Raw genomic sequence first — 24,534 nt, 5'->3', positions numbered from 1 at the left:
ATGATGATTTCTCTCAACAAGCAACTTTGGGAAATATTACATACAGCGGTTAGCACGTTAATATGGTCTTAATATCTTGTCGCGTAGAGCACAGAGAACTCCATTCGGACAATTGAAAAAAAATCAACCACGATAACTTGCCATATAAGCGCGGCGCTCCTAACGGTCATTTTCCACAGACTCGCCCAAAATGACCGAGTCACCCTCCGAGTCACTCTCTGACTCGCCCTTCAACCGCAACATCGACGACAAGAAGAACGATATCGTGCCCGAAATCCCAATTGAGATTGTGAGCGAGGAAGAGATGGCTCTGCTCGAAGCTGCTTTGGTCTCCGCCCGCGCTTCCTTCTCTGCAATCCCTGCAATTCGCTGCTCAACATTTTCGTTCCGCAGCAACGTCAGGTCTATTAAGTCGATTACTGCTTTATCCAAGAGGAGGTTATCGGGTTGCTCCGAACCCGATATTGAGGATTCGGGTGGTTTGAAGAGTGCCCAGAAGAAGACTCGGATGGCTGACTCGTTTTTGCACCGGTTTAGGAAGAAGGGCTTGTCTGTAACTGATATTACTGCCACGGTATAGAATTTCTTGGCTTCCAGACTCTTTTTTCGAAGTTTTTGCAAAATGGGTTTGGATTTGTGTTTGTAAATTTTGAGGCTTTATTGCTGTCTGATTGTGGATCATATGGGATTTTAGGAAATGCGTTTGGATGGTTACGCTGAATGTTTGAGAAAATTGATTTTTGAATTATTTATTGCAATGACAAAGATTAATGTGCAATAGAATGATTTAAATTTGTTAGTTTTCTTAGTGCCACATCAATGTGTATGTTGGAAATCTAATAGCAAAATTTGATCAGAAGGACATCTTATTATTCCCAATTTGAAATCTTGTATTGGTTGGGTAAATGTGTGAGCCGGACTCCCATTGAGCATCTGTATCTCCCTGGTGTGAGTGTGTGAATGCTTTAATTTTCCATGTATTGTGGTGTTTTCCATATATAGTATAGCCAATACAGCATAATTTAGCAGTAACTGTGGATAAACAACCTCAATAATTTGTACACTGTTATTATTTTGCGAGAGGTTGTGACTACTTTTTTTTGTCATCCAACTTAAGGATTTCAAAAGATATTTGACTTAGATCTATTCTATTTCATGTTAACAACAGGAATGGTGTGAAAAACAAATGGAGTTTGTTTTACTTGTTGGCAAGCGAAAAGTCAGCAAGGCTATGAAAAAAGGCAGTGCTCGCCATGCAAAACTTGAGGAAGAGGTACTCATTAGAGACCGACTTTTCTACTTTTGTAGTATTTCTAGTTTTGTACTGCATGAATGGTACCTGTTTAAATTTTTTTGCCGAAGTACAAAGCACTCTTCCATACCTTTCTGTTGTTGTAGGGAAATTTATTTGGCTTTTGGAAGTTCTTATTCTTACCTCCATGTTTTCTATGCACTCTTACGATCTGATTATATTTTTGTACAGGTTGTAAAAAAAGTTAAAGTTCGTATCAAATCAATAGAAGATAGATGGGCTCTGAAGCTTCTTAATTTTATAACTGGAGTAAATCAATTATTATCTGAAGGATTGACGCGTGAGCTGCCACTGTAAGTTAAACCATCTCGTCTCTGATTCCATCTTTGATTCCTGATACACTATTTAGGTGGCTTTTAACGTCCAGATTGACAATGGGTTATTATAAAAGTTTTACCCATGTGAGGTCAGAGGTTTATCTTTCTAATTATAAATTTATCTTTGTTGTGAACTTGTGAAAATTAATTAGATAAAGGTGGTTTCTTTAGCATGTGTGTTAATTTGATATTATTGGCTCATCATATCAGGATGGCCCATTCTTGTGGTAGGGGATATAGTAGTTCTCTCATATATAAGGAATGACACAGATCAAACTTGCAGCTCTGATCCTTGCTTAGCAGTTTTCTTATGGGTTAAAGGTTAATATGAGCCCTGGATTGTAAAGATTGTAGTGCCTTTAAGTTAGTGTACATCTTGTCATGTAGTATGATGGAAATGATCCATAATATACACATGATGGTTAGAGAAAAGATTTAGAAAAATTGTATTGCCTTACCTATAGTAAGTTGAGACTTACTCCTTTGAAATATGCTTCATGCTTCTCTCAAATTGATACCATTTATATATTGGTATGTTGGAGTGGCAGGTATGTTCTTGTACTTTAGACTTTCAGTTAAATCTCTCTCTCTCTCTCTCTCTAAGAAATTGGAGAGTTGATCTTTCTAACCTCCTTTCTGTCAGTGATTAGCTATACTTTCTTATCATATCAGAATAGGTTTTGTAGAAGGGATATGGATGGTGGGAGTGATTGATGAGATTCGAATGCCTGTAACAGAAACCATCAGAAACCCATTATTAGTTGACACAAAGACTCGTGTGAAAGATACACTTCCTGCTGAACCACAACGAAGAAATGGAAGGTATGCTCTTTTGTTGGTTTATGTTTCATTGCCATTGATGAGAAATGCTCCAAAAATGAAGTCACTCTGAACATTTGTTTTGGCAGGCTTCAATTAATGTGCTACAAGTATATGTGGGACGATTTAGTTGCTGATAAATTCCCATCCAAAAAGTTTTTTGATTTCTTTTCCTTAAATCCTCATCATATCTTATCTGATGAAATCAGAGAGATGACTGCTAACTCAGGGTTCCCTGCAGAGGTGAAGATTCTCTCCACTTGAATTATTAGATACATACTTCTTAAACCGATCACTTAATAAAAGATGCTTCTTCGGCAAAGAGCAGCATCTTTTTAGTAAGGGTCTTCACTTGTTATTGATGGTTTGTCCAGTAACCAAATGACATGGATCAGTTCATAAAAATAAAATGGTATCTAACATAAGGTTTTCAGATAATTACCACTTCAAACGCATGTTTCTATAGCTTTTGTAAAAATTTCTCTTGGTTGTGCAGACCCTTGATGATGTACTGAGATACTATAGAAACACGTGTAGCATGCTCCCCCCTGCTCATGACCAGCTGTTATTGAGGTGAGAAACTAAAATTTATGCCATGGGTTTCCATGTTTGTTTTCATGTTTAGTTTCTTATAAATATTATTATTGAAGTCCCAATGCCTGTGGATGAATATGTTTACCACAAAAGATTCATGCAGTGCATACTAGTTGAGCACACATTAGAAATGAAAGGTAGCCAGTCCATTTTGGTTATCCTAATAATCTGGTCTCTAGCTTTGTCCATCTTAAGTTGTTGTAATCCAGTGGACACTGGTTTTTATTTAATTTTAATTTTAAATAGTGGTTTGTAAGAGGTTACATCCAAATCTTATCTCACACCCTGTTATGTACTTTATGTTTAACTTAGCATCAATGTTTCAAAAAGTAAGGAACAAGCTGAACTTGAATAATAGACATTAGTTGTGATGCATAAGTTTACGATTGTTTGTTCATGTGGACATACTTGGTGACAATATCGTTTGGAAAGACACTGATACGACTGTTTTTGAGTCAGATATGAGTTACAGAAAGATCATTCATTACTTGGTGAAGATGAGTTTGCATATGACTCTGATTGGGTTAAGAATCAAATTCAGGGTTGTCTTGAGTTCTGGCTAGGAGAGCGAGAAGCCAGTTACACTCCTGAGGAAGAGCGATGGAAATGCGGGTTCTGTCAATATTCTTCTGTCTGCCCTGCTAAAAATGGTAACCATAATGATCCACCAAGTTAGAGAAAACCACTGGCATTGGCGGTGTTTCAATCAGCATCCGCAATAAGGGTACAAAGAAGCACAAGTTTTTAGAGTTGCTTCTTTTGTAATTGCTGTGTTGTATTTGTCCTTAGGATGATCCATGAATGTAATCATTCAAGTTGTATTGTGACCGTTATTTGATTCAATTGTTGTAAATTATTTTATGGACGGAGTTGTCAAATTCAATTGTTTGATTAGTAAAGTTTATGAATGTCTCTGTCAAAATTATGTGCAATACATTTTAGAGTTTCTGCAAAGACGTGCATATAATTACTTAAAACTAGTAGAGAGAGCTCCAAGTCAACACATCTTCATACATGATTCAGGAACCCTTCAAGTGAAAACTCTAATTTGTCAGCAGTTCTTTGAATTATCATCAACAGCCAGAAAATGTAGAAATGATTTAAAGGTTCAACAAAACTTTCTTCTTTTCTTTTTCTCTTGGTATATGAAGTTTGGTGCTAATAATGAAAAGGAAAAGAAAATGAAAAATAGAGCAGAGTCATAAGACTCCGACGTCCTAACTCATAAACTAGAGTAACTTTTTTTAGCGTGATACTCACAGCTCCACATTGTATTATATCTATTCATGTTGTAACACATAAATTTATTTATTAATATACTATATATACTAAGGTTTTTTAGGTTCATGGAAAAAGTTGTATTAACATCATAATTTTTGTCCATTTTTGCTTCTTTTAAAATTTCCAAAATGTCCCTTAATACTATACATTAGATTCATCCATCCATGTTTTAACACATCAATTAGTAATGCCAATGGGGTCATACCATAGTGAAAAATATGTTTGGCCTAAAACTAGTGGTATCAGATTCGAAATCCCAAGACACCAGTGTGTGAGTAAATCCCCATCCCCTTCCTACTTTGACCTAAAAAACATAACACATCAATTATTAACACCACGTAATTGTATGTATGATTAATGGACTTTAAAACTGGTGGGGATAAGTCAAAGTAGCAAATAGCCCGCCGAAACTACAAAACCATTTGCTTGTTTGCGCGCTCTCTCCCTCTCTCCTTCGTTGTGCTCCAAAAACCCAAGACCCGAAGAGATGCAAAGTACTAGTATGCTGAACAAGATCAGGTAAGCTTCAGCGATGAATGTGTGACTTTTGATATCCATGCATTTGTGTGCTTGTGTGTGAAATTCTAGCTTTTCCTATTTAATACTTTGGTTTGGCTTTATCAATATACCAAAGCATTATCTGCCATGAACCTTCTGTGCTATGTTTTACACCTTCAAGTGAATCATATCTGTATCTATTTGGGTTCTGGCTGGTGGGTCCTTGCAAACATTTGGATCACTGCTCTGCTCACTACACTAGGCTTATTTATGTTTTGTCTAAATTGATGCCTATTGGATGCTCGCCAACTGTTTGCAATAATTCCTCGTACAAGTGACTTATGAATAATGCTAACAAAAAAAAAAAAAAAAAATGATGGTTTCCACTTCACCAAGCAGTTTATGAGAAAACAAAATTTTGTCACACCAATTGTTGGTATAGTGTAATTTGATAGTCATATATGATTTATCTTAAAGTCACAGGTGTAAGTAGATATGTCAAAACTTGGATTTTTTATGGAGAGGAAAACAACATTGTGGTAAAAGAAATCAACAGAATTTGTTTGGCTGATAATCTGAGGGACAACGTTAGAGGACCCTTTACAACTATGCTCACCCGGAATTTACTCTCAGTCAATGTACCTTGTTTGAGAGGTTTTTCATCAGCGGCGGCTAGTTTTCTTAGAACTGGGGATACATTGAAGCTATCTAGAATATTCACAAGTGAAGATGTCTTAGAGTACTCTAAAGTGAGTCATGACTCTAATCCTCTGCATTTCGATTCTGAGTCCGCTCGAAATGCCGGATTTGAAGATCGACTTGTTCATGGGATGCTTGTTGCTGCCCTGTTTCCCAAGATCATATCTTCTCACTTTGTAAGTCTGATGCTTCATGTTTTTACTTTTGGCTTGTTTATTGGTTATTCAGAATGTTACAGTAATTTTTATTATCTCATTAATGGGAGAAGGGAAAGAAAACAAATTAATTAAATCTAGCTTACTTTTCATAATCACAAAGAAAGAAACAAAAAATTTGAGGAAGCATTATAATAAGAACCAAATTGGATGAATATGAATTTCTGTTGTAGAAGTATATGAGGTTGGAATTGAGTCAGAAATATATATGATCCGAGAGCCACATACAGTTACTTGATAATGAAAAAAATTTAGCTATCACATTGTTGAAAAACATCCTATCCTGGACTCTTTAGTGCGAAACCTTTCCGACATTTATGTTCAGATTTCTTTTTTTGGTTTTTTGGTCGCAACCGTTGAGATCCGAATGTCTAATTTCTTGACGTTGTTATGGTATTTTCAGCCTGGGGCTATATATGTTTCCCAAAGCTTGCATTTCAGGTTGCCCGTCTATATTGGCGAAGAGATTGTTGGCGAGGTAGAAGCAACTAATATAAGAGAACAGAAGAACAGATACCTGTAAGCTAGATTATTATTTGACAAAGCAATTGTTATGCGGTGCATGACTCAAATTATATAGAGACTAACTTATCTGGGTGTTTGCTTGCATGTGTGGTTCAGAGTGAAATTCAAGACAGCATGCTTCAAGAATGGTGCTATCGTCATCGACGGTGAGGCAATGGCCATCTTACCTGCACCAGCTGTGGAACAAGCGAATACTTCGACATGACAGAGCCGGTTCGGGTTGAGCTACTGCCGCATTGATTGAAAGTTCAAAAGCAATTGAGTGTGGCTGAAATTCTACGTATGGTTTAGTCGAACTGCACCATCCCTTTATTTAATAAAAATTTATCTCAAGGAAATTGCATTGTAAACTCTAGATGGATAACGTCTACTTTTTTTCTCTTCTTTTTTTGGGCGGATGATTTCAAGATTTCTTCAATCAGCTCCATTCAGCTAATGGGTTCCCAACATTACATCCATGGAAGTCGCTTGTAAAAGCTGAATTAATGTACAATTACATGTAAATATGTCTGAGGAAATACTAGCACCAGTCGTGTGTCACTAATTTCTGGCCCTTGATGTATCAATGGCCAAAAATTAGAATCCCATTATGCATGGATGGATGGCAAAAAAATCACCCGTGTGCGAGCAACTGAATATAGAGATGTCCCTCATATCTCCAGTCTACACGAACCCACTGCTGAGGGGGCTTCCCTGCCAGTCGTGCCGTTACTGATCGAACCCATAAAACTTTCACAAATTCTTGATTCAATCACCAATTAGCAGTCCATACTTTCCCCAACTTCGAAGTGTTTATTCTAAATCATTCAGTTTGAACTTAAATTTTGCTAAGACTATAATATACTTATTTTGGTTAACCAAACAGAAATAAACTTGTTTTGCACGAATAAGCAATAATGGCTAGTGTGTAGGGGTGAACACTGGGTACCACCCGCGATCACCATCACCATCACCATCACCATCACCACCACTATCATGGGTACAGAATTCCCATCCTCTGAGAGAGAGAGAGAGAGAGAGAGAGAGACCTTTATTCTTTTTTTTTTTTTTTAAATTTCAAAACTTCAATTGCCTATATACACAAAACTTCTCAATAGAATCAACTCGTCAAAATTTCCTTCTCCTCCTGACATACAAAATTTTCTCCTTCATTTGAGCAGTGAAGCTATCTCTTCATAGAACACTGGCATCATCAAAGGAATTTGTACGAGGTCAATCTGGCCTGGCCTCGTCTGGTCCATCACGTGTCTAAAATGAATACAAACCTCAGAAAAATTCCAGCGTGCCATCAATGGTGGCAGGTGGGTCAATTGCAATACAGGTAGCCTTTCCCTCTGAATGCAACTGGGGTAACTTGTTGGCCTCCTTTGCTGCAACCCCTTCTGCAGTCCATAAGGTAACATGTGGCCACTCATTTTTCGATACTACTCTTTCTCCTTCAACAGAGCCAAGGCTGGCTTCAAGTGCAGCTATTTTATCCGAGAAGAACAGCTTAGTTAGATCCACAGGGACCGTTTTGTGGAGGAAGGTGCCATAACTAGCCACGGCAGTAACACCGTGACTTCTCTTATGTGCAAGAGTAACATGAGCCTTGTTAAGATTCTCCAAATGCTTTTCTTTAAGGAAAGCTCCAGCTTCACCATTTTTCGCAGCCAACTGCATGAACAGAATACATGCATGAAGAAAACAATTCAAGAATGAAATACACATGATTCAGTAGTATAAATTTCAGAATCCAAAAAAAAGAAAACAATGCTCTTCTGGAGTGAGAAGGATTTGCGCTCCAAATCCGACTTGATCAGAGATAAGCAATGCACATAATCTGATGTTACCCTTCATTTTAATTAACCAGAAGTATAGTGCAGATGCAGATGAATATTTGTCTATCATTTCATTCTTGGCCAAAATTAAGGCACCACCAATTCTTTTTTTGTATACAAGCAGCAGGAAATCAGGCATACATGCACTTGAGTGAAAAGAACCGGCCCACAAACACGAGGCTGCACCAGCCTCAGTGGCAGACTAAAACCAGACTATGATAGCCATCCATTATAAATCTTAATAAGCACTGTATTAACTAGATATTAGAAAATCGATATTCTCTCAGGGCTAAAGCAGAGCTGCAGAATCAAAGGTTCCTCTTGGCCTGGGCGAGTACAAAAAATTTCCACAATGTCACCCAAGCCCAAATTGCAATAAACACAGCAAAACATGCCTAGCGCAGAAATCTGTTAGCCGCAGAATCAAAGATATGCTTCTCAAGGACTTTTAACAGTGACTAGGAACAAAACTTCGTAGTTAATTGGCTAATTTAAAAATCATACAGGAGGAAATTAGTAGTTGTTTGTCCAAAAAAGGATTTTATTTCATCAGAAGTCAGATGAAACAAAATAAGCAACTTAGATTCTAGTACATATTATAAAGAAGAGATGAGAAGGCAAATATTCACTTATATTATCTGGTGGATTTTAGTTAAGTTCTACGTGATATTGCCAGTAAAGGGACTTGGAAGAATAGATGAGAAATCAAACATTGACTTACATTATCAAGCAGATCACTGATTTCCGTAACAGGCAAGCTAACAGCAGCAAAAACAATGGCCCCAAACTTCTTCTTCCCAGTATCTGGAGTTTTGTACTCACCTTGTGCAATTTTTCTCAGCTGTTCTGATACGTCCTTAACAGCAGACTCAAAGGGAACCTGAGGACATTAAGATTGTACAGAGAGTTCATTTAATTATCTGAAAAATTTATGGTTCACCAAGCAAATTCCAGTGACTGTCACTGTAATAGAACAGGACAATGAGGAATCAATAGCTCAGAAGGTAAAAAGGGAAAAAAAAAAATTGATGCTGACCTGAACAGAATTAAGATACTCTGCATTGCCAAATAAAATATCCCGCAACTGTTTCTCCCATTGAGCCCACTCCTTTGCATAGGTTCCCTTTGTCGACTCCAATCTGAGTACAGGTTTACAAGCAAGCAGGTAAGGTAACCACACAAAAGCAGCAGCAACAGTGGTTAATCAATGACTAGCCAAATTATAAGAGCTATGCTACTGTTGAAAAGGGTTTAAAATGGTACTGTTTAAGAAGACAGCTAAAAGCTCTGTTTTGTTGAAATGTCAATTAAGTGGGAAAGTAAGATGAAAACAAAAGAGAATCTCCGTTGTGCTAAAATCTAATTTCATTGGTAAGTCCCAGCAAAAAGATTAACATTCTATTCTTTACAATTAAAAGGGGAAAGAGGAATTTCATTATAGAGGATCTATTACAATCATGAAATTTCAAAGCCAACAAGGAATTGAAAGAACAAGCCTTGGTTCACACCAACATGATCTAAACCATGCATACAGCTGTATTACCTTCCATGTTTGGCAGTGTGAAGCTTGTATAGATTTATTCCCTCCTCCAGAATAGACTTCACAGGATCGGGCAATGGATTCCTGGGTACGCAAAATAAAACCTCCATAACATCAGCGTAATTGCATTGCAAGAGGACACATATAAGATTTATATTTTACACAAACAAACCCCATAACAATAGTGTAACTGCATGGCAAGTGAGGACAGATATAAGCCTTAAATACAAACTAAAATATACCACATCGTATGCTTTGTGGAATCAATCCTACAAACCAATTGCATTATCTTTTCTTTTATCCATAACAGTTTTGAAACAGTCGCATTAAGCAGGGAGAGCACAATCTTTTAATTCAAAATTTTAGTAAATAAAAGTTAAAGTGATATATATATATATATATATATATATTAAAGATTTTTCATTATTAATTACTCAACCGAACTGAGAATTCCCCTTAATTTTTAACACGACCACTATCCACCTACCCATGAATTAAGGAACGAAAAGAGTGCTCCTAGCAAAAACCCCACCTTAACTGGAGAATGATTTGATGAATCATGAACAGTTTTCCCCTGATATTTATCATTACGAAATAATACGAGGTGCATTTTCAAAATAGAAATGAACCAACATGAGAGGTACCAAGCCTTTTGTTTTTCTTTGAAAAAGAAAAAGAAAAACTACCTATCAGATTTCAGCAATGGCATCTTGACAAGTGAGCCAAAACGCTCTACTAATTCGCCGTCAAACTCCCGGCGACTCTGAAAATTTAGACAATAAAAATTCATAAAAAGGAAACAAATTTAGGTGCATCAATATAGCATGATATAGAAAATTTAAATACACAAATCATGTCATGCCTTGCCCTCATAAAGGTGATAGAACATTAGCAGCACATAGCCAGCATTTGGAGATTCCTTGTCAAGGTTTCCCTTCAGAAATAACAAGTATTAGGAACATGGTAATAAGTGGAGGTGTGTGATGATATTTTTGAACAAAAGGAAAATGTACAAATAAAATACATACCGGATGATTAGCACGTTGAAGCACCCGAAACATGAAAACCGCTAATGCATCAAGCGAAAACGGATTTGAATCAGTTCCTGCACATTTAAAGACCACAATGTAAAAGCATACAATGCCCTGAACATCATTTCCTACACAAATAAAGGAACATTCTATTCATTATTTGACAACAGTAGTGATCCTAAAGTGAACTGGAACCCAACAAATAACAGCCTCAGGAGCAACAGAACCTTCAGAATCAGGAACAACTGGAACTGCAGAGGCCCTAGTGCTGTGGCACATGTCTTCTATCTGGAAAAGAAAAAAAAAACAGACGAGGAAAATAATGGTGTAAATCTGACATGCACAAAACAGTAAAGTTTGGTTTGAGAAACTTATAAATAGAAAACATAAAAATTCCTGACATTTTGTTTTAATTTACCCAAAAAAAATTGTTCAAATGTAGAGAATTTTCCTAATGCGTCCTCTCAATTGAGTTCTTGGCCTTAAATTCACAAGGACACTTTGCCAGGAAACTGTAGCCATCAATCTTGTTGGTCAAGATGTTCTTTCAGTTCCTTTAGGGTACCATTTTAGTTTCTGGATCACTGAACCATTTAGGGTTTTAAAAGCAATCCACTTTTACCAATTAGTCCTTTAGAAAGTAACTAGCATTGGGAAATAAAGTCTTTGGTTAGGACCTTTGGCAACAAAGCAGCCTCCACATGGGCTAGATGGAACACAATTTCTGGATAGTCACGAATGGATTGTAGAACAATCCTTGAAGTGAATCATGGCAAAGTGAATGCCAATAGAAGATTACCTGTCTCCATACTTCTTCATTTGGTGCATTCTTGTCGGCAAGCATTATTGAATATGGTTTTCTCCTGCGCTCATCAGCAACCTTCTGCCAATATCTTCCTGCTTATAAACAATAAACAAATAACCTTACTGTTAACTAGTCAAATAATCTTTTAGCATACTAATTCACAAATCATTCTGACAATAAGATACCAACGGATTTATTCTGAAAAGGAAGAATTATCTAAATAAAGGCAAGGATAATATACTGAGAAAATGGGTGGGCAATCCAGAGATCTTTCCAAGTACTCTGCAAGGTTTTCCATCCCCAATGTGGGACAATACTCTCAACACATGTAATAAAAATATGGATCATGCAATTGAGAAGAAAGCCTCAAATTCTAAGATATTTTGAAATTTTCACGAAGCCCAATCATAATCTATATGTCAATAATTTGCATAAATCCATATGTTTTGCTATTACAATGTACAACTCTTAGAAGAAGTTTCGAATTATAGCAGTAATTGGAAGCGAACTTTCAGGCTAGAACTGTGGTTATATATCACTGACATTATTGCCAGACTTTCATTCTAGCAATCTTCCAAAAAATTTCAACTAGTAGTATGAATGATTCATACATAGAGACAGACAAACACACTAATCAACACCATGATCAAGGATAACTTAGACATGAAGCCATGATGACCTGATCAGATTCATACATACAAACATACCAACGCTGGTCAGCATGATGATGAAGGATATCTATGATATGAATGCATTATGACATGATGAAGAAACTGCTAGAATCCCCCAACTTCAAAAATGCTAATTTCAAGTGCTTAGCAAGCAGTATTATTAACCTACAACATTTATTCGAGAATACAATTACCTTTGATAAGGTCACCCATCAGGCTTTGAATTGGCCGATCGTCTCCCATTCCTCCTGGGGCATTTAGTAGTTCCTTGCATAGTGCTGACTTAGCAGAACCAGGTAGTCCTGAAAATGCCAATCCAAGAAAGGAATATCAAGACATGCGTAGACCAAATACCCCATCAAAAGATATTCAAATTCATAAGGGCACACTGCGAAAGAAACATACTGAAATGGTGGGTGCAACGTAAAACCATGGGAGACAATGGCTTCCCAAGAAATGAAAAAAGTTCCATGATGTATAAGTAGAGAAATATCTATTCAATGTTGTGTATTGCATTCATGAGAACTTCTCAATGTTGTAATTAAAAACCACAACTCAGTCGATTTGGCAACATTTTTACCAGGAAAGAAGACAATCAGACCCTCAGCCTTTGGAATGGTGTCCCTGGCTGAGGCACGGGGGCTTGATGGTGCAACCTCACGGTCCCTCTCAAGATCACCTTCTTCCTCTCTTCCTCCCTCAACAATGGCCAAGAAATCTTCAGTCCTTACTAAGTTTCCAGCAGATCCTATGAGAGCCTGATTTTGTGGACTGCGTTTTGCATACTGTTCAAGAAAAGGCTCAGCCTCACTGAGGTACACTGATGACGACAGCTGTTTGTTTCCACATTTCCTTCGTATATACACAGCCCTGAACATGAAGCAACAAAATTCTAGCAACTGAGCAGAACAAATCACAAAGTCATAAGCATCAAGAAAAGAACAGAGTAATGTTATAAAAAATAACCATTCATCAAGCATCTTGCTGAGTTCCCTCTGCTTTGCTGCTGAAGTTCCCCATACTTTCATTTGCCTATAATGACAGTGGCAATGGAAAAATAGTTCATAAAACAAGATTCCGTCGAACTAGCAAGGAAATATTGCAGTTTTTAGCAATAAGGTAAGCACTACGGGGTCTCTTTCATTGCAATAAATAACCACTATACTAGTTTACAACATCAGTTTTCTCATATACCCATAGATTTAAAAAAATGTAGCTCCAATTATGTAACATCTTTTTGCGACCAAACAAGATCTTACGTAACATCTTTTTCGACCAAAAAAAGGATCTTACGTAACATTTTAAAACCATGCTGTGAACCATCATGTTCATGAATTGGCAGGTGCTAGATTTTGTCATTCAATAACTTTGAAGACTTAATATAAATAAACAATGGTGACTAGTGGCTAAGTTTATAGAGAAATTACAACAGTATAAGTCCTATCAGGAAGGAAAAAAGTGGGTTCGGAGTGGAACATGAAGATTTTAGTCCATAGGTCTAGAAAGAGGGGTTTTTTTTGGGTCATGCTGTCTGCAATAAATTACCAAAAATATTATGTTCTGATGAAAGACCACATAGGAAAAAGGCAGATCTGTATTGCTTCTGGACAAGAAGCTCCAAGGAGCTGTTTCTAATCAATAAATTTTTTGGTCAAAATATCAGAACTGACGACGGGTTTTTGGAGTTAACTCATCCTCACAGGGTCATGAGCATTTGTCCTGGCCATCGAAAAATGTGAATCTGGCAGGTTAGTTTCCACTTTCTGGGATATTCAATTTGATTAAGTCGTAGTATATAAGTTCCAAAGACTAACTTGCATTTGTCCCCTATACATGTCCAGTTGATCATTTTCCAAAGACATGACAGTATACAGTACCCCAATCCCCAGATGCCTCATTTCAAGTTTCGGACACAACATGTAAGATAAGCTCAGAAACTCACCTCAAGTAATAGGCTTTATAAGCAGCTGGACCTTCTTTAAAAAGAATTGACAAACCATTACGAATCAAAAAGGTTCGCAGCTGCAGTGAAAGATAAGCACAATCAACGTTTAATTCTTTGAACCCTCATAAGAAGATTCCAACATTGAATGGTACATACTGGGCCAACTTTCTAATTTTATACTTTATATCCACCCATGTTTACATTTTTAATCCCACTTTGAAGACAAAACGGGTAATAGCCTAACATTTAACATATTAAAATATAGCTGGTCTACTAGTATTTTCCTTCAATTTAATAGTCACTTCCTATAAAGAAACTATTTGCCCTTCACTCATTCATTCACCATACTGAATTTCCATAAGAATTCATTATTGTCTGTAGTATATTGTAGCTGCAATATATTCTACTTTAACCTTGCTAATACAGAAGATATAATCTTTAACTTGCTACTATTATAATGCACCACTTTCATAGCCATTTTCAAACAATAGAAAGGTACATTTATCAGCCATATATGTTTCACAAGTATTCTTCTAAGCAAGAATAATATTTGACATGTAAAAGAGAACAACCAACATACTAATTTTGCTTCCTTAATAGATTTTTATGAGTAAATACCTTCCTTTTATGATATGAATGCATACCTTATATGTAAGAAATTTCAATTTTATCATTAAGTTTGCATCTTCATCAGCCAATCCATATTTTCCGGGCATATCACTGCTAACATCTTCCACAATGCTACTTTTGTCTTTTGCTATCTCAGCAGCTCTCTCCTTGCTTGCCTTGAATAAATTAATGTCAACAAAAAAACCTACATAAATATGAAGTGCATCAGTTACTAAAATAAACAACTCAATGAAGTAAAAACAATATAAGGCAAACATATTCTTCAGGTTTGAAGATGTTAAGGCATGACATAAGTGTGCATTATTCATTAGAGAGACACATGCATTGTAGACAGGCTCATAGAATGTTATACGGGCTTATAGTTCCAGTGGTAAAATACTTAAAACCAAACATGCGATGAGAGTTTGATTCTCGCCCTCCCCCTCAAACCAGGCCTGATGCCTCATTTGTACCAAATTGAAGGTTAATAAAATGATTGAAAGGCTAACGAAAATGAGATTCATCATCCCCATGCCCAACGGGCATACTTTACATGACCATTATTGAGGATATAACCAAAAATGTGCATTTCCCAGAACAGAAATAACAAGTAACTGGTTATAAGCATGATGTTTTAAATTTCATTCAGCAAAGGTTTTTTTTTTTTTTTACCTCGATATAAAGGCCACAATCCTGGCTTTGACCTGAAATACACCAAACCTTTTACTTTAATGAATTCACTACATGTAAAACAAAATAAGAATAAAAAACTCAAAATAAGATAATAGAGATTAGAGAGTGAATTTGAAGTTTGAACAATACCTCATCTCTTTCTGGTAACGTCGAAATGCGGAATCACTATGGACATGGACGACCATTTTATAGAAAAGGTTGTCACTTGATATGGAATCAATTTTGTGGTAGTTATAGTAACATTTAAAGGCAGCAGGATAACGTTTCTCTTTCATCAAACGAACCATTTCCTGATTCAACAAATAAAATATTAGTCCGAACCAAATCTAACACTTTGAATAAAAAAAGGCCCAAAAACATGACAGAACCATTGAACTTCCACATGCAATTCATAATTTGAATGAGTCAAGGAGAAAATTATTTGCAAAAGAACGATACGCAGTGAGAACGTCTACACAGTGGAAACATGAATGAAGCCAATATGTATTAAACCATTACAAAAACATGTAGACCAATCGATGCATGCATTTAAGATGGATTGGATTTCAGAAGTTATATTTCATGGAAGGTAAAGTATTACGAATATAGTTTGAAATGAAAACTAGACTGACCTGCAATTTGGTGGTAGAAAAATCAGCAGCATGAGATTGTAAAAGTTTTGATAGCACCAATTTATTATCTGCATTTCTGGAATGGGCATCACCAGCTCCAGTTCCAAGCCAGTCTGAATGGTCAGGGCAAAAAGAGGAGCCAACACCCTCAAGAATCGCTTTTATTTGCTGCATGAGGATTTTCAGAAAGATTTAAAAAAAAAAAAAAAGTCTTGGATCTGCCTTCCACTTTTGTTGATAAAGTCCGAGCACAAGAAATCTCATATTCGAAGAATTAACCATTACCTGCTTTTCACTCGACCTATTTGCAGCACAAAGCTCCCTTACGCTAGGTCCCAAATCAAGACCAACTGAAACATAAATCAAACACGGTAAGATTTTAAATTGTAAAAAGAAAGATTCAAAATTGACTAGCATTCTCATATATCAATAAAATTATCTTCAAGAGGAGGGTAATGGGAAGAACTTCAGCTTTAAATGGATTTTCAAGTCCAGGCACGCATGAATATATGTCATCAGTTCAAAACTAAATTTTTTTTTTGCAGTATCAAATGAAAAGGAAATATTTGTTCATGACTCTACTATATTAGTGAAAACAGTTTAACATGCAAGCACAATTACACAGCCAGAGAAAAAGGAAAGGATCTCAACTATTTTATTTTAAGAGATCCATCAGTGGATATCTTGATCAATTTCTTTCTCGTAGTTCCAATATATCCATTCTTTCTCAACTTTTCTCATATCAGTTTTCTTTTATAAGTCCCAAAAATACTTTCAATGTCACACAAGCAGATCAAAATTTTGAAATATGTTATCTTAGATGTTTATAACCAACAGTAAATTGTTGCCCGTGTTTATGACTCTCTTTATTCCTCATGCTTCTAATAAGGCAATTTTTGAATAAATACAAGGAACTGTTGCTGTGTTTTTTTTTTGTTTTTATTTATTTTACTTATTCAGTTCAAGAGATAAATCCAAGAAGGGACTAAGCAGAACTTCATATCAAATAGTTTGATTTATGCTTACATTATCACTACAACATTCTAAAACACAACTTAGATATGCTTACCCAAAACAATCTCAACCACAATTTTTAAAGCAGTAGATAATGAAGAATGCATCAATGGGTGAGATAAACATTAGGTCTTCTCTCCCCTGAATCAAACCCGAAGTGTTGACTCTACCATGATAGGTGGAACCTATAAATTGCAAATTTAGTTTTGGAACCGATGGTTTAGTCCAAATCTAATGAACAGATACCCATACGTAATTTTAAGCAGTATCAATAAGCCACAAGGGAGTTTCTAAGAGGGTGCCTTCTTGAAGAAAAGAGCGGACCACATCAGGAGACAATCCTACAATGTGCTCCAATGATAAGGACTGTTTACTTTTTATTTACTTATTCAAGGATATCCTTGCAAAAATATCAGCCAAATTGAAAACAACTTTGACATTTAATTGTGATGAAATAAATAGATGAACATAATGTTATAAACACTGAAATAATTATGGTGATAATCCAACAGTTAAAAGACTTGGATTTGGCTGATATTGGTGGGGGGAGACATTTTATGGAGTTGCAGTGTGTGCTGTAATTTGAAGAATATAGTGGGAAAGGATGGAGGTATTGTGGGATAAATTCCGGTTTTGGACATCACTGCGGGCCTTATTTTCTTCAGAGTTTTGGGCCATACCTTTTTTCATTTTCTATTTTTGCAGATTGAGGGCTGTTCTTCTCTCAATTTCAGTGTTGAGTATATGAGTATAACACATCAATACTGTATGGTTGTTAGGAATTAGCGACTGTTTATACCTTTTTGTTACTGTACATGGGCAGCACGACCGCTGTGAATGTACCTTTTAATGTGGTTCAATAAAACTTTGGTTATATAGTCAACCTATCATTTTACCTTCTGATAGCAGACGAAATTTCATTTAGGCACAAGAAATGGAAAGGGAGACAAGAGTTAAATAAATTTCAAGAGTGAACATTGTGGCTGAATCAAAATAAGACCAGACCCAAAAGACCAAAAAAAAAATTCCATGTTGATGTGATCTATAATCCAAAAAAAAAAGACGAAAGAATGAAACATCTTACCTCCATCCATTGGTGGAGGAGGGAAATCGTTCAGGACTTTCTCCATGTGTTTTGAGCTCTCCTGGCTTACAATACGAGCAACAATACCCTCTAAGATTTCACCCTGTTCCTTTACATGATCTTTTGAACCTGCATACAGAATTACAATTGAGTTGGAAACCTCACAAATACCTCTTGAAACCAGTGTCCAACTAAGGCTAACACGAAAATATAAACACCAAAGAAAATGGCAGATATGATTAATTGAACACCTTTGTGATGCACAACCATCCATTGAGTAAACCATGAAAAAATGTGCCACGTTCTTTATTGAGTTTATTTTAATTTTAGCAACAGTATCTATGTTCCCAATAATTTTTTTAAAAGCCTCTTTGCCAAATGACCTGCAATAAGCTTTAAAGGCTAAGAATACATGGATATATGTGTTTCAAAGGTGTAAGTGTAGGATTCCGAAGGGCCAAACGTAGATGGTCTTTCAAGAGGCTGATCGATCAACAGTCCTTTTACCATGTATTGGTACAAATTTCAGACTCGGCTTTTCTTAGGTCATTTGAATTCAATAAACTCCCATGAGTTACAATTTTCTATCCCTTCCCTCCATGTTCCATATCATTTGTGGCGTAGTTATTGGATTGATCATGTCCAAAAAATAAGTACTGTGATGTATTATAATATAGACACAATGTTTTTGGTTCTATCACTTCGTGTCTTTATTCTTCCCCTTTATCCTACAAAGGTTGTTTAACAGGCAACATTTCTGAAAGTTAAGCTGATAAGCATCACTAGTAGCGAATGTCAAAATTAAAGCAAATGCACTGAAGAGTTTACCAGGTATAGATATATCTGCAATTTCATTAAGAGCTATGCATACAGGTGTTGCAGTTCCTTCTTCGCAGAGAGCATCAAAGGCAGCAAAAAATGATGTCACTGCTTTCCTTTAGTTACAAACAAAGGAAAAGATTAAACAGGACCCAATCAATTTTGATATTATGATCATATCATTCATGTATAATGAAAATGGAAATAGTTGGTCGTCACCTTGTTGAGAACAGCCATACATGATTTGTCGGTAGACGCCATTTTCTACAGAAAGCAATTATCTCAGGGGTTGCGTAGAACTTTGGCTTCCCATTGCCCAAATCTGTGACTGCTGTCACTACAACTGTTTAATAAATAAAAAAACACATAAGCGGAAGTTCTTTCTAAGAATGTTGCATTGCAAGAACTAAGGGGAAAAATATATATATATATATATATATGCAACAAGAGATGCTTTATGGAAATAAAAGACAAAAAGATACAGTAGTGGGCTGCAAAAGGGAAATTGCAATAACCCATTATAAAAATAAATAATAAAAAAACCAGCATCTAAGTGTCAAACACCAAATATAAGTAAAGTTGTCTACAAAGAAAAAAAGTGATAACAATGACAATGATGAAGATGATGATAAAGGACAATTTATACTGAGTGAAAATCTCAAATAAAATTCAGAAAAATTATCTCCTCTAGCCCCAAAATAAAGGTACATCTGTAAACCAGTTCAAATTATACAATGCAGTGGCAGAGCCAGGTGAGGGCAACTCTATGCTGACTTTACAGAGTACTTTAACAAAATCCACAGGAAAATGAATTAATTAAATGACTCAATACCGAAATCTTCCTTAGGGCGCTGTCCGTGGTCTCCTAGAACAGCAGTTACGAGTTCCATTGATATGCACACACGGTTCCTCTGAAAGAGTGACCAACAAAAAAGTTAGATTCCAGAAGGCAGGGGAAGGGAGCAAGAAGAGTTATTTAAGCATAATAATTGGTGACTAAGTTATTAAATAAACAGAATTTGAGAATAAAATTTGTTTAGGAACTATCAAAAGCAGCCTTAGATTTGACTAAACAAAGCACATAGAGGAAGAATTTGATAGCTTTTAATGGAGTTCAGTTTTCTTTATGATCAGGTTTCTCATGTGAATAGCACCTCAAGAAAATCATTGAACTCTGCTTGCATTTTTGCTGCTTCACGTCCCCATGCCTCCTGAAACATCCGTCCAAGAACAAATACACCTACAGCAGTATATCTGTAGTAGAAATAGAATATTCAGCAAACCATGATGAACCTATATAAATGAGTACAGAGCATGCAAGAAATACAAATATAATGGATACAACCAGCACATTAAATTTCAAGAACATGTTTCCATCAATCAGAAATGTTCTCCCAAAGTGGTTCCAGAACTTGCCCGGTAATCAGATTAATTGAAGTATACCTCCAATTTGAGGACATTAAGCAATAGAACAATTATATTTAAGAAATTCATGTCCCTTTTGCTGTGCACTGCACATATCATTCCCACTTCTTCAAGATATGTTAGAAAATCAGCTACTAATAACAAGCAACAAGGATGGGCTACACAAGTGTACCACTCATAACCCCAAGATGTTTAACATGCAAGGCCATTCATTGATCTTTTCTTTCATTGATTGGATTGAGCAATTAATACAAAATAAAAAGGATGGAAGAAATGGTCGTCTTGTGCGTACATATTCCCAAAGCTGTTTTTGGCATATGCCCCACCCTTATTACCAGCGTACATAAAAAGAGACCCAGAGTGTTTAAGTGAAACCTGCAAAAAGGATCATTATCAATAAATTCTTCAGATTTAAAACAAAAACAAAAAAAACAAAATGGCATCAAAATTAGGATGAATCAACTAGAAAACTGTAAATTTAAGCAAGCATAAGCAACTGGAGGCTCCCCAATACTTCGGAGAGAACAAGAATTATTGTTAACATGAAAGCCAACAGATGAAATTTCCATGCAAAAAGAAAGAAATGCAATTTTTGCAAGTAAAACAAAGAATTCATAAAAACCCCTTACCTCCAAGGTAGCCAAGCCATTAGTTACCATCTCTATCATCCTTGTCCTTATCTGAACAAAGACAGATTAACCAGACAAGCATTCAGGTATGATCCAAGAAAAAATAGATAGTCTAATCATTATGTAAAGGCAAGTAGCAATCGAATCACATCATTCTATAAAAAGATGACCAGATTGCCGTTTGTTTCTCTTGGCTATATGAGATGATCCAATGAACACGACATCATTGTTCGAGATAGCCTTAAGTATGGTTATTCCCATACAAGAGACGCAAATGGGATGGAAAGTTTGAAATTGGAAAAGCATGAAGACAAAAATGTACCTCCTGATCTGACTTCTCATTTTCAAATTTGGGATAGAAAGTAGCGCGCACTTGCACCTGAGCATACGTGGAGTTGTCCACAGTAAAATTTTCCAACAGGTCACCCTTGAACAACTTACTTAAACCAACACTGGTTTTTTTATCTGCTGCTTGTCCAGCTCCATTGCCCAGGATTCCAACTGTACTTTTATCAACAGGTGCTTCAACTTCAATTGTCTTAGCTCCACTGACTGTTGAATATGATTTAGGAATCCAGATTCCTTTCTGACCTTGGACTGGACCCTGATTTACCGACTGGACCTTCCCAAACTGTATGGGTTTAACTGAAGCATTGGTCTGCCCACTGCTTCCACTGAGACTCAATCCGCCAACTCTGTTAGTGGCAACTTCCACAGTAGCTGCTGATGAATCCCCTGTGGAGGTTGGTTGGCTGTCAGTCTTTTGTTTTTCTGTCCACTTTTGTTCTCTAAGCCCGCCCCTTCTCTGGAAAGTAGACCAAACATCTCAATCATACTATTAGCTCTAGGAAAGCTGAACTAAAGTAAACAAAATTACAGTATCCTCTCTCTTAATCACATTGCAGTAAGCCTGTGAAGCTCTTGGCTTCATCAGGAGCAATGTGAATTTAACTTCTAAATTGCAACCAGACCACATTAAGATATGTACACAATCATCCATGTGCACCACACAAAGACATGCATGCATACATATTCATATGTGTAATTTCTATACTCCTAGGCTATACAAGACTACCTCATATTGACATAGGAAAACTAACCTAGTTTTCACTGAAACTAACATCATATTAAGAAGTAACCATACAGTGCCTAAATACCACATGGAATTACAAAGCTAAATTCAGCCATAATTAGCAAATGATCATCATCTACAAAAACAACACCGTTCAAAATTAAAACTAAATTGAAATCACAAATAGAAATTAATCGATTTCCAACCAAACTTCGGGACAATAAATCACTTAGACGACGATCAACAAGCGAAACCATCACCAATCAATTAAAACTACATTGCTCCGCATTATATAAACAAATATAACTCAAACGAGCTTCGAAAACACAGAAAATGATCGCTGGTAGAATAAAAAAACAGCGTAAAATTGGAAAAAAAAAATTGGTACCTGGTTGTAAGGCATGGTCGAATGCGAGGGAGAAATGGAAGAGGAGAAAGAGAGCGAGAGAAAGCGAGGTTTGGCTGTGTATGCGTACGAAGGAGAGGAGGACCTGAGAAAGAGGAAGGTTCCGGAAACGAGGGCTGGAGACGAAGACGAGAAGGCAGGAGGGAGAGCGAGAGCATAGATGATTTTCTGTAACGCCCACATTCAATCGCTACTGTCGACGTGCAACCCTCTACGCTTGTATTTTTATATGAGAGAGAGAGAATGTGGGTGAGTCACCAAGTGGAAGAGACACACGGCGGATTCTGGAGGTTTTTTTTTTTTGGTCAACAGGTTCTGGAGGTTGCTGCACTGGGGTTTTGTGTGTTATAAACCTTGGAAGTAGGAACAAGCGGCGACCGGGTTCAGGGGAGAGAGAGGTGCTCTGGAGTTCTCCTAGTTTTCCTTTTCCCTGTACCTCCTTCCTACTTATCTACTTTCTTGACACTTGTCCCTTCTATGTTAACCATTTTAATAAAATTAAACTAAAAACAAAAACCAATTATAAAAAATAAAATAAAAACAATAACCAATTATAAAAATAAAAAGAATAATGTTACTCTTACCATATTTGTATACCACATCTTGCTGGACAGCCACATCAATTAAAATTAGGGAGTTTCACTAAAACACCCAAAATGGGGGTTGAAATTATAAAAATACAAATTTATAAATAAACCCAATCCTAGACATGTATTTATAAAAAAACTCAAGCACTATTTAAACATAGAAACACACCCAAAATCAACCTCAAAGTCAACTTTTTGGGTGTGTTTATAAATGAGTTTTGAGTGTGTGTAATGATGGGTTTTGGGTGTGTTTATATGTTTAAATAGTGCTTGGGTTTTTTTATAATTTCAACCCTCATTTTGGGTGTTTTAGTGAAACTCCCTTAAAATTATTTAATATTTTCTTTTCTTTTATGATTTTTTCCAATATTTGTATTTCTAATTGCCTTAATTAAAATACACTTCTTTGATTTAATTGACGTGACATATAATATGGACATGCCATATCATATGGTATAGAAATGTGATATAAAAATGTGGTAAAGCATTACTCAAATAAAAATAAAAACAAAAACCAACAGCCACCACTGCCCCACCCAAACTGGTGGTCAGCCAACCCACTCATCCAACTTGGTCAGCCACCTCACCTAGCTGGAGGAGAATGGTTGTCACCGAAGAGGTTCATGCTCGCACATACATTTGAGACATTTGAGTTTACACCCATGAATTCTCGAACTTAGAAATCCAATCAAAGCAAAGCTCAAGCCTTTATCCAGATATTCATGGCTGCCTCGAAGATATCTTCGTGCATAGCAATGGCGGTGGCCAATGCGGCTTTCATGCACGCACCTACGCCGACTCTTACTTATGTTTTAATCCATATTTTCATCTTTTTCTCCTTCCGCTACGCCAATGAACCAAAGCTAAAAGGCTAGTTCCACCACAAGGGGCAAGGGCAGGCAAAGGAGCCCCGCCCAAAAACCCTCCAACATGCAAGATCTAGCTCGGGCAAGGGTGGGACCCACCACCCGAGCAAGCCCACGGTAAGAATCGCTGGGCTATTGGAAGGCTGATGTCGCATTGAAATCAAATTTTTACTATTGGTTCGTGGAATGCACGCGTAAATTTTTGAATTTCTTGAGCTAACGTCAATGCTGACCCACAGCTGCCAGAAACCAACGGCTACAAGCCATGTAGCTTCTTTTGGAGCCTCTGATCTAAAAATTTTATCCAATCCAACGACTGTCCATTTTTAGCTAAAAATTGTGAAAAAATGAAAAAAATTGAATTTTTTTTTTCTACAAATACCTACCAATATTATTTACCTTCCACACCAAATATTCATACAAATTCATCTCCTTTCAATATTTTTCACTTTCCAAGCCGAATTTTCTACTATAAAATTTCATTTGTGTAAAAATACAAATGACCTCCTCCATCGAAGTCCGAAGGTCGTAGACAAATGTTCGAAGCCGTCAAAATCTTGACGACAAGGTAACAAATTTTTTTTTTGCCATTTTATTCAATTTAATGTTTTTTACATATATATATTATATTTCTTGCATTTCCAATT

The 24,534-nt window shown here is 36.4% G+C and overlaps 3 protein-coding genes across 4 annotated transcripts; 2 read left to right on the top strand and 1 right to left on the bottom strand.

Annotated features, from left to right (window-relative positions):
* Window positions 1–44: 44 nt before the first annotated feature.
* LOC103324308 (exonuclease V-like protein) lies at window positions 45–3,964 on the top strand. Of its 2 annotated transcripts, none has more exons than XM_089044193.1 (7): window positions 45–574; window positions 1,169–1,273; window positions 1,484–1,605; window positions 2,302–2,451; window positions 2,538–2,691; window positions 2,945–3,021; window positions 3,584–3,964. In XM_089044193.1, exons 1-7 carry the CDS (start codon window positions 191–193, stop codon window positions 3,603–3,605), a joined length of 1,014 nt encoding a protein of 337 aa, XP_088900319.1. In that variant the 5' UTR covers window positions 45–190; the 3' UTR covers window positions 3,606–3,964. The 2 variants fall into 2 exon arrangements, with proteins under 2 accessions (XP_088900319.1, XP_008224574.2); XM_008226352.3 differs by having other exon boundaries at window positions 54–574; window positions 3,502–3,964.
* A 737-nt stretch (window positions 3,965–4,701) lies between these two features.
* On the top strand, window positions 4,702–6,712 carry LOC103324318 (hydroxyacyl-thioester dehydratase type-like protein). The gene is made up of 4 exons (XM_008226372.3): window positions 4,702–4,842; window positions 5,305–5,696; window positions 6,139–6,254; window positions 6,357–6,712. The coding sequence occupies exons 2-4, from the start codon at window positions 5,430–5,432 to the stop codon at window positions 6,463–6,465; spliced, it is 492 nt and encodes a 163-aa protein (XP_008224594.2). The 5' UTR covers window positions 4,702–4,842; window positions 5,305–5,429; the 3' UTR covers window positions 6,466–6,712.
* A 577-nt stretch (window positions 6,713–7,289) lies between these two features.
* RNL (RNAligase) lies at window positions 7,290–22,756 on the bottom strand. The gene is made up of 27 exons (XM_008226384.3): window positions 22,417–22,756; window positions 21,279–21,761; window positions 20,957–21,007; window positions 20,620–20,702; window positions 20,057–20,156; window positions 19,735–19,813; window positions 19,122–19,245; window positions 18,912–19,018; window positions 18,084–18,212; window positions 16,271–16,335; window positions 15,986–16,153; window positions 15,504–15,664; window positions 15,354–15,385; window positions 14,717–14,886; window positions 14,070–14,149; window positions 13,094–13,159; window positions 12,708–12,997; window positions 12,322–12,429; window positions 11,451–11,548; window positions 10,879–10,939; window positions 10,649–10,725; window positions 10,483–10,554; window positions 10,307–10,383; window positions 9,624–9,704; window positions 9,117–9,219; window positions 8,802–8,960; window positions 7,290–7,916 (listed from the first exon to the last, which is right to left on the bottom strand). The coding sequence occupies exons 1-27, from the start codon at window positions 22,615–22,617 to the stop codon at window positions 7,527–7,529; spliced, it is 3,615 nt and encodes a 1,204-aa protein (XP_008224606.2). The 5' UTR covers window positions 22,618–22,756; the 3' UTR covers window positions 7,290–7,526.
* Window positions 22,757–24,534: the final 1,778 nt, after the last annotated feature.

The sequence above is a fragment of the Prunus mume genome, linkage group LG1, assembly GCF_029339155.1.
Source record: "Prunus mume cultivar Tortuosa linkage group LG1, ASM2933915v1, whole genome shotgun sequence".
Lineage (NCBI taxonomy): Eukaryota > Viridiplantae > Streptophyta > Magnoliopsida > Rosales > Rosaceae > Prunus > Prunus mume.
The sequence above is the reverse complement of the archived record's forward strand: the minus strand, read 5'-3'. Positions and strand labels throughout refer to the sequence as shown.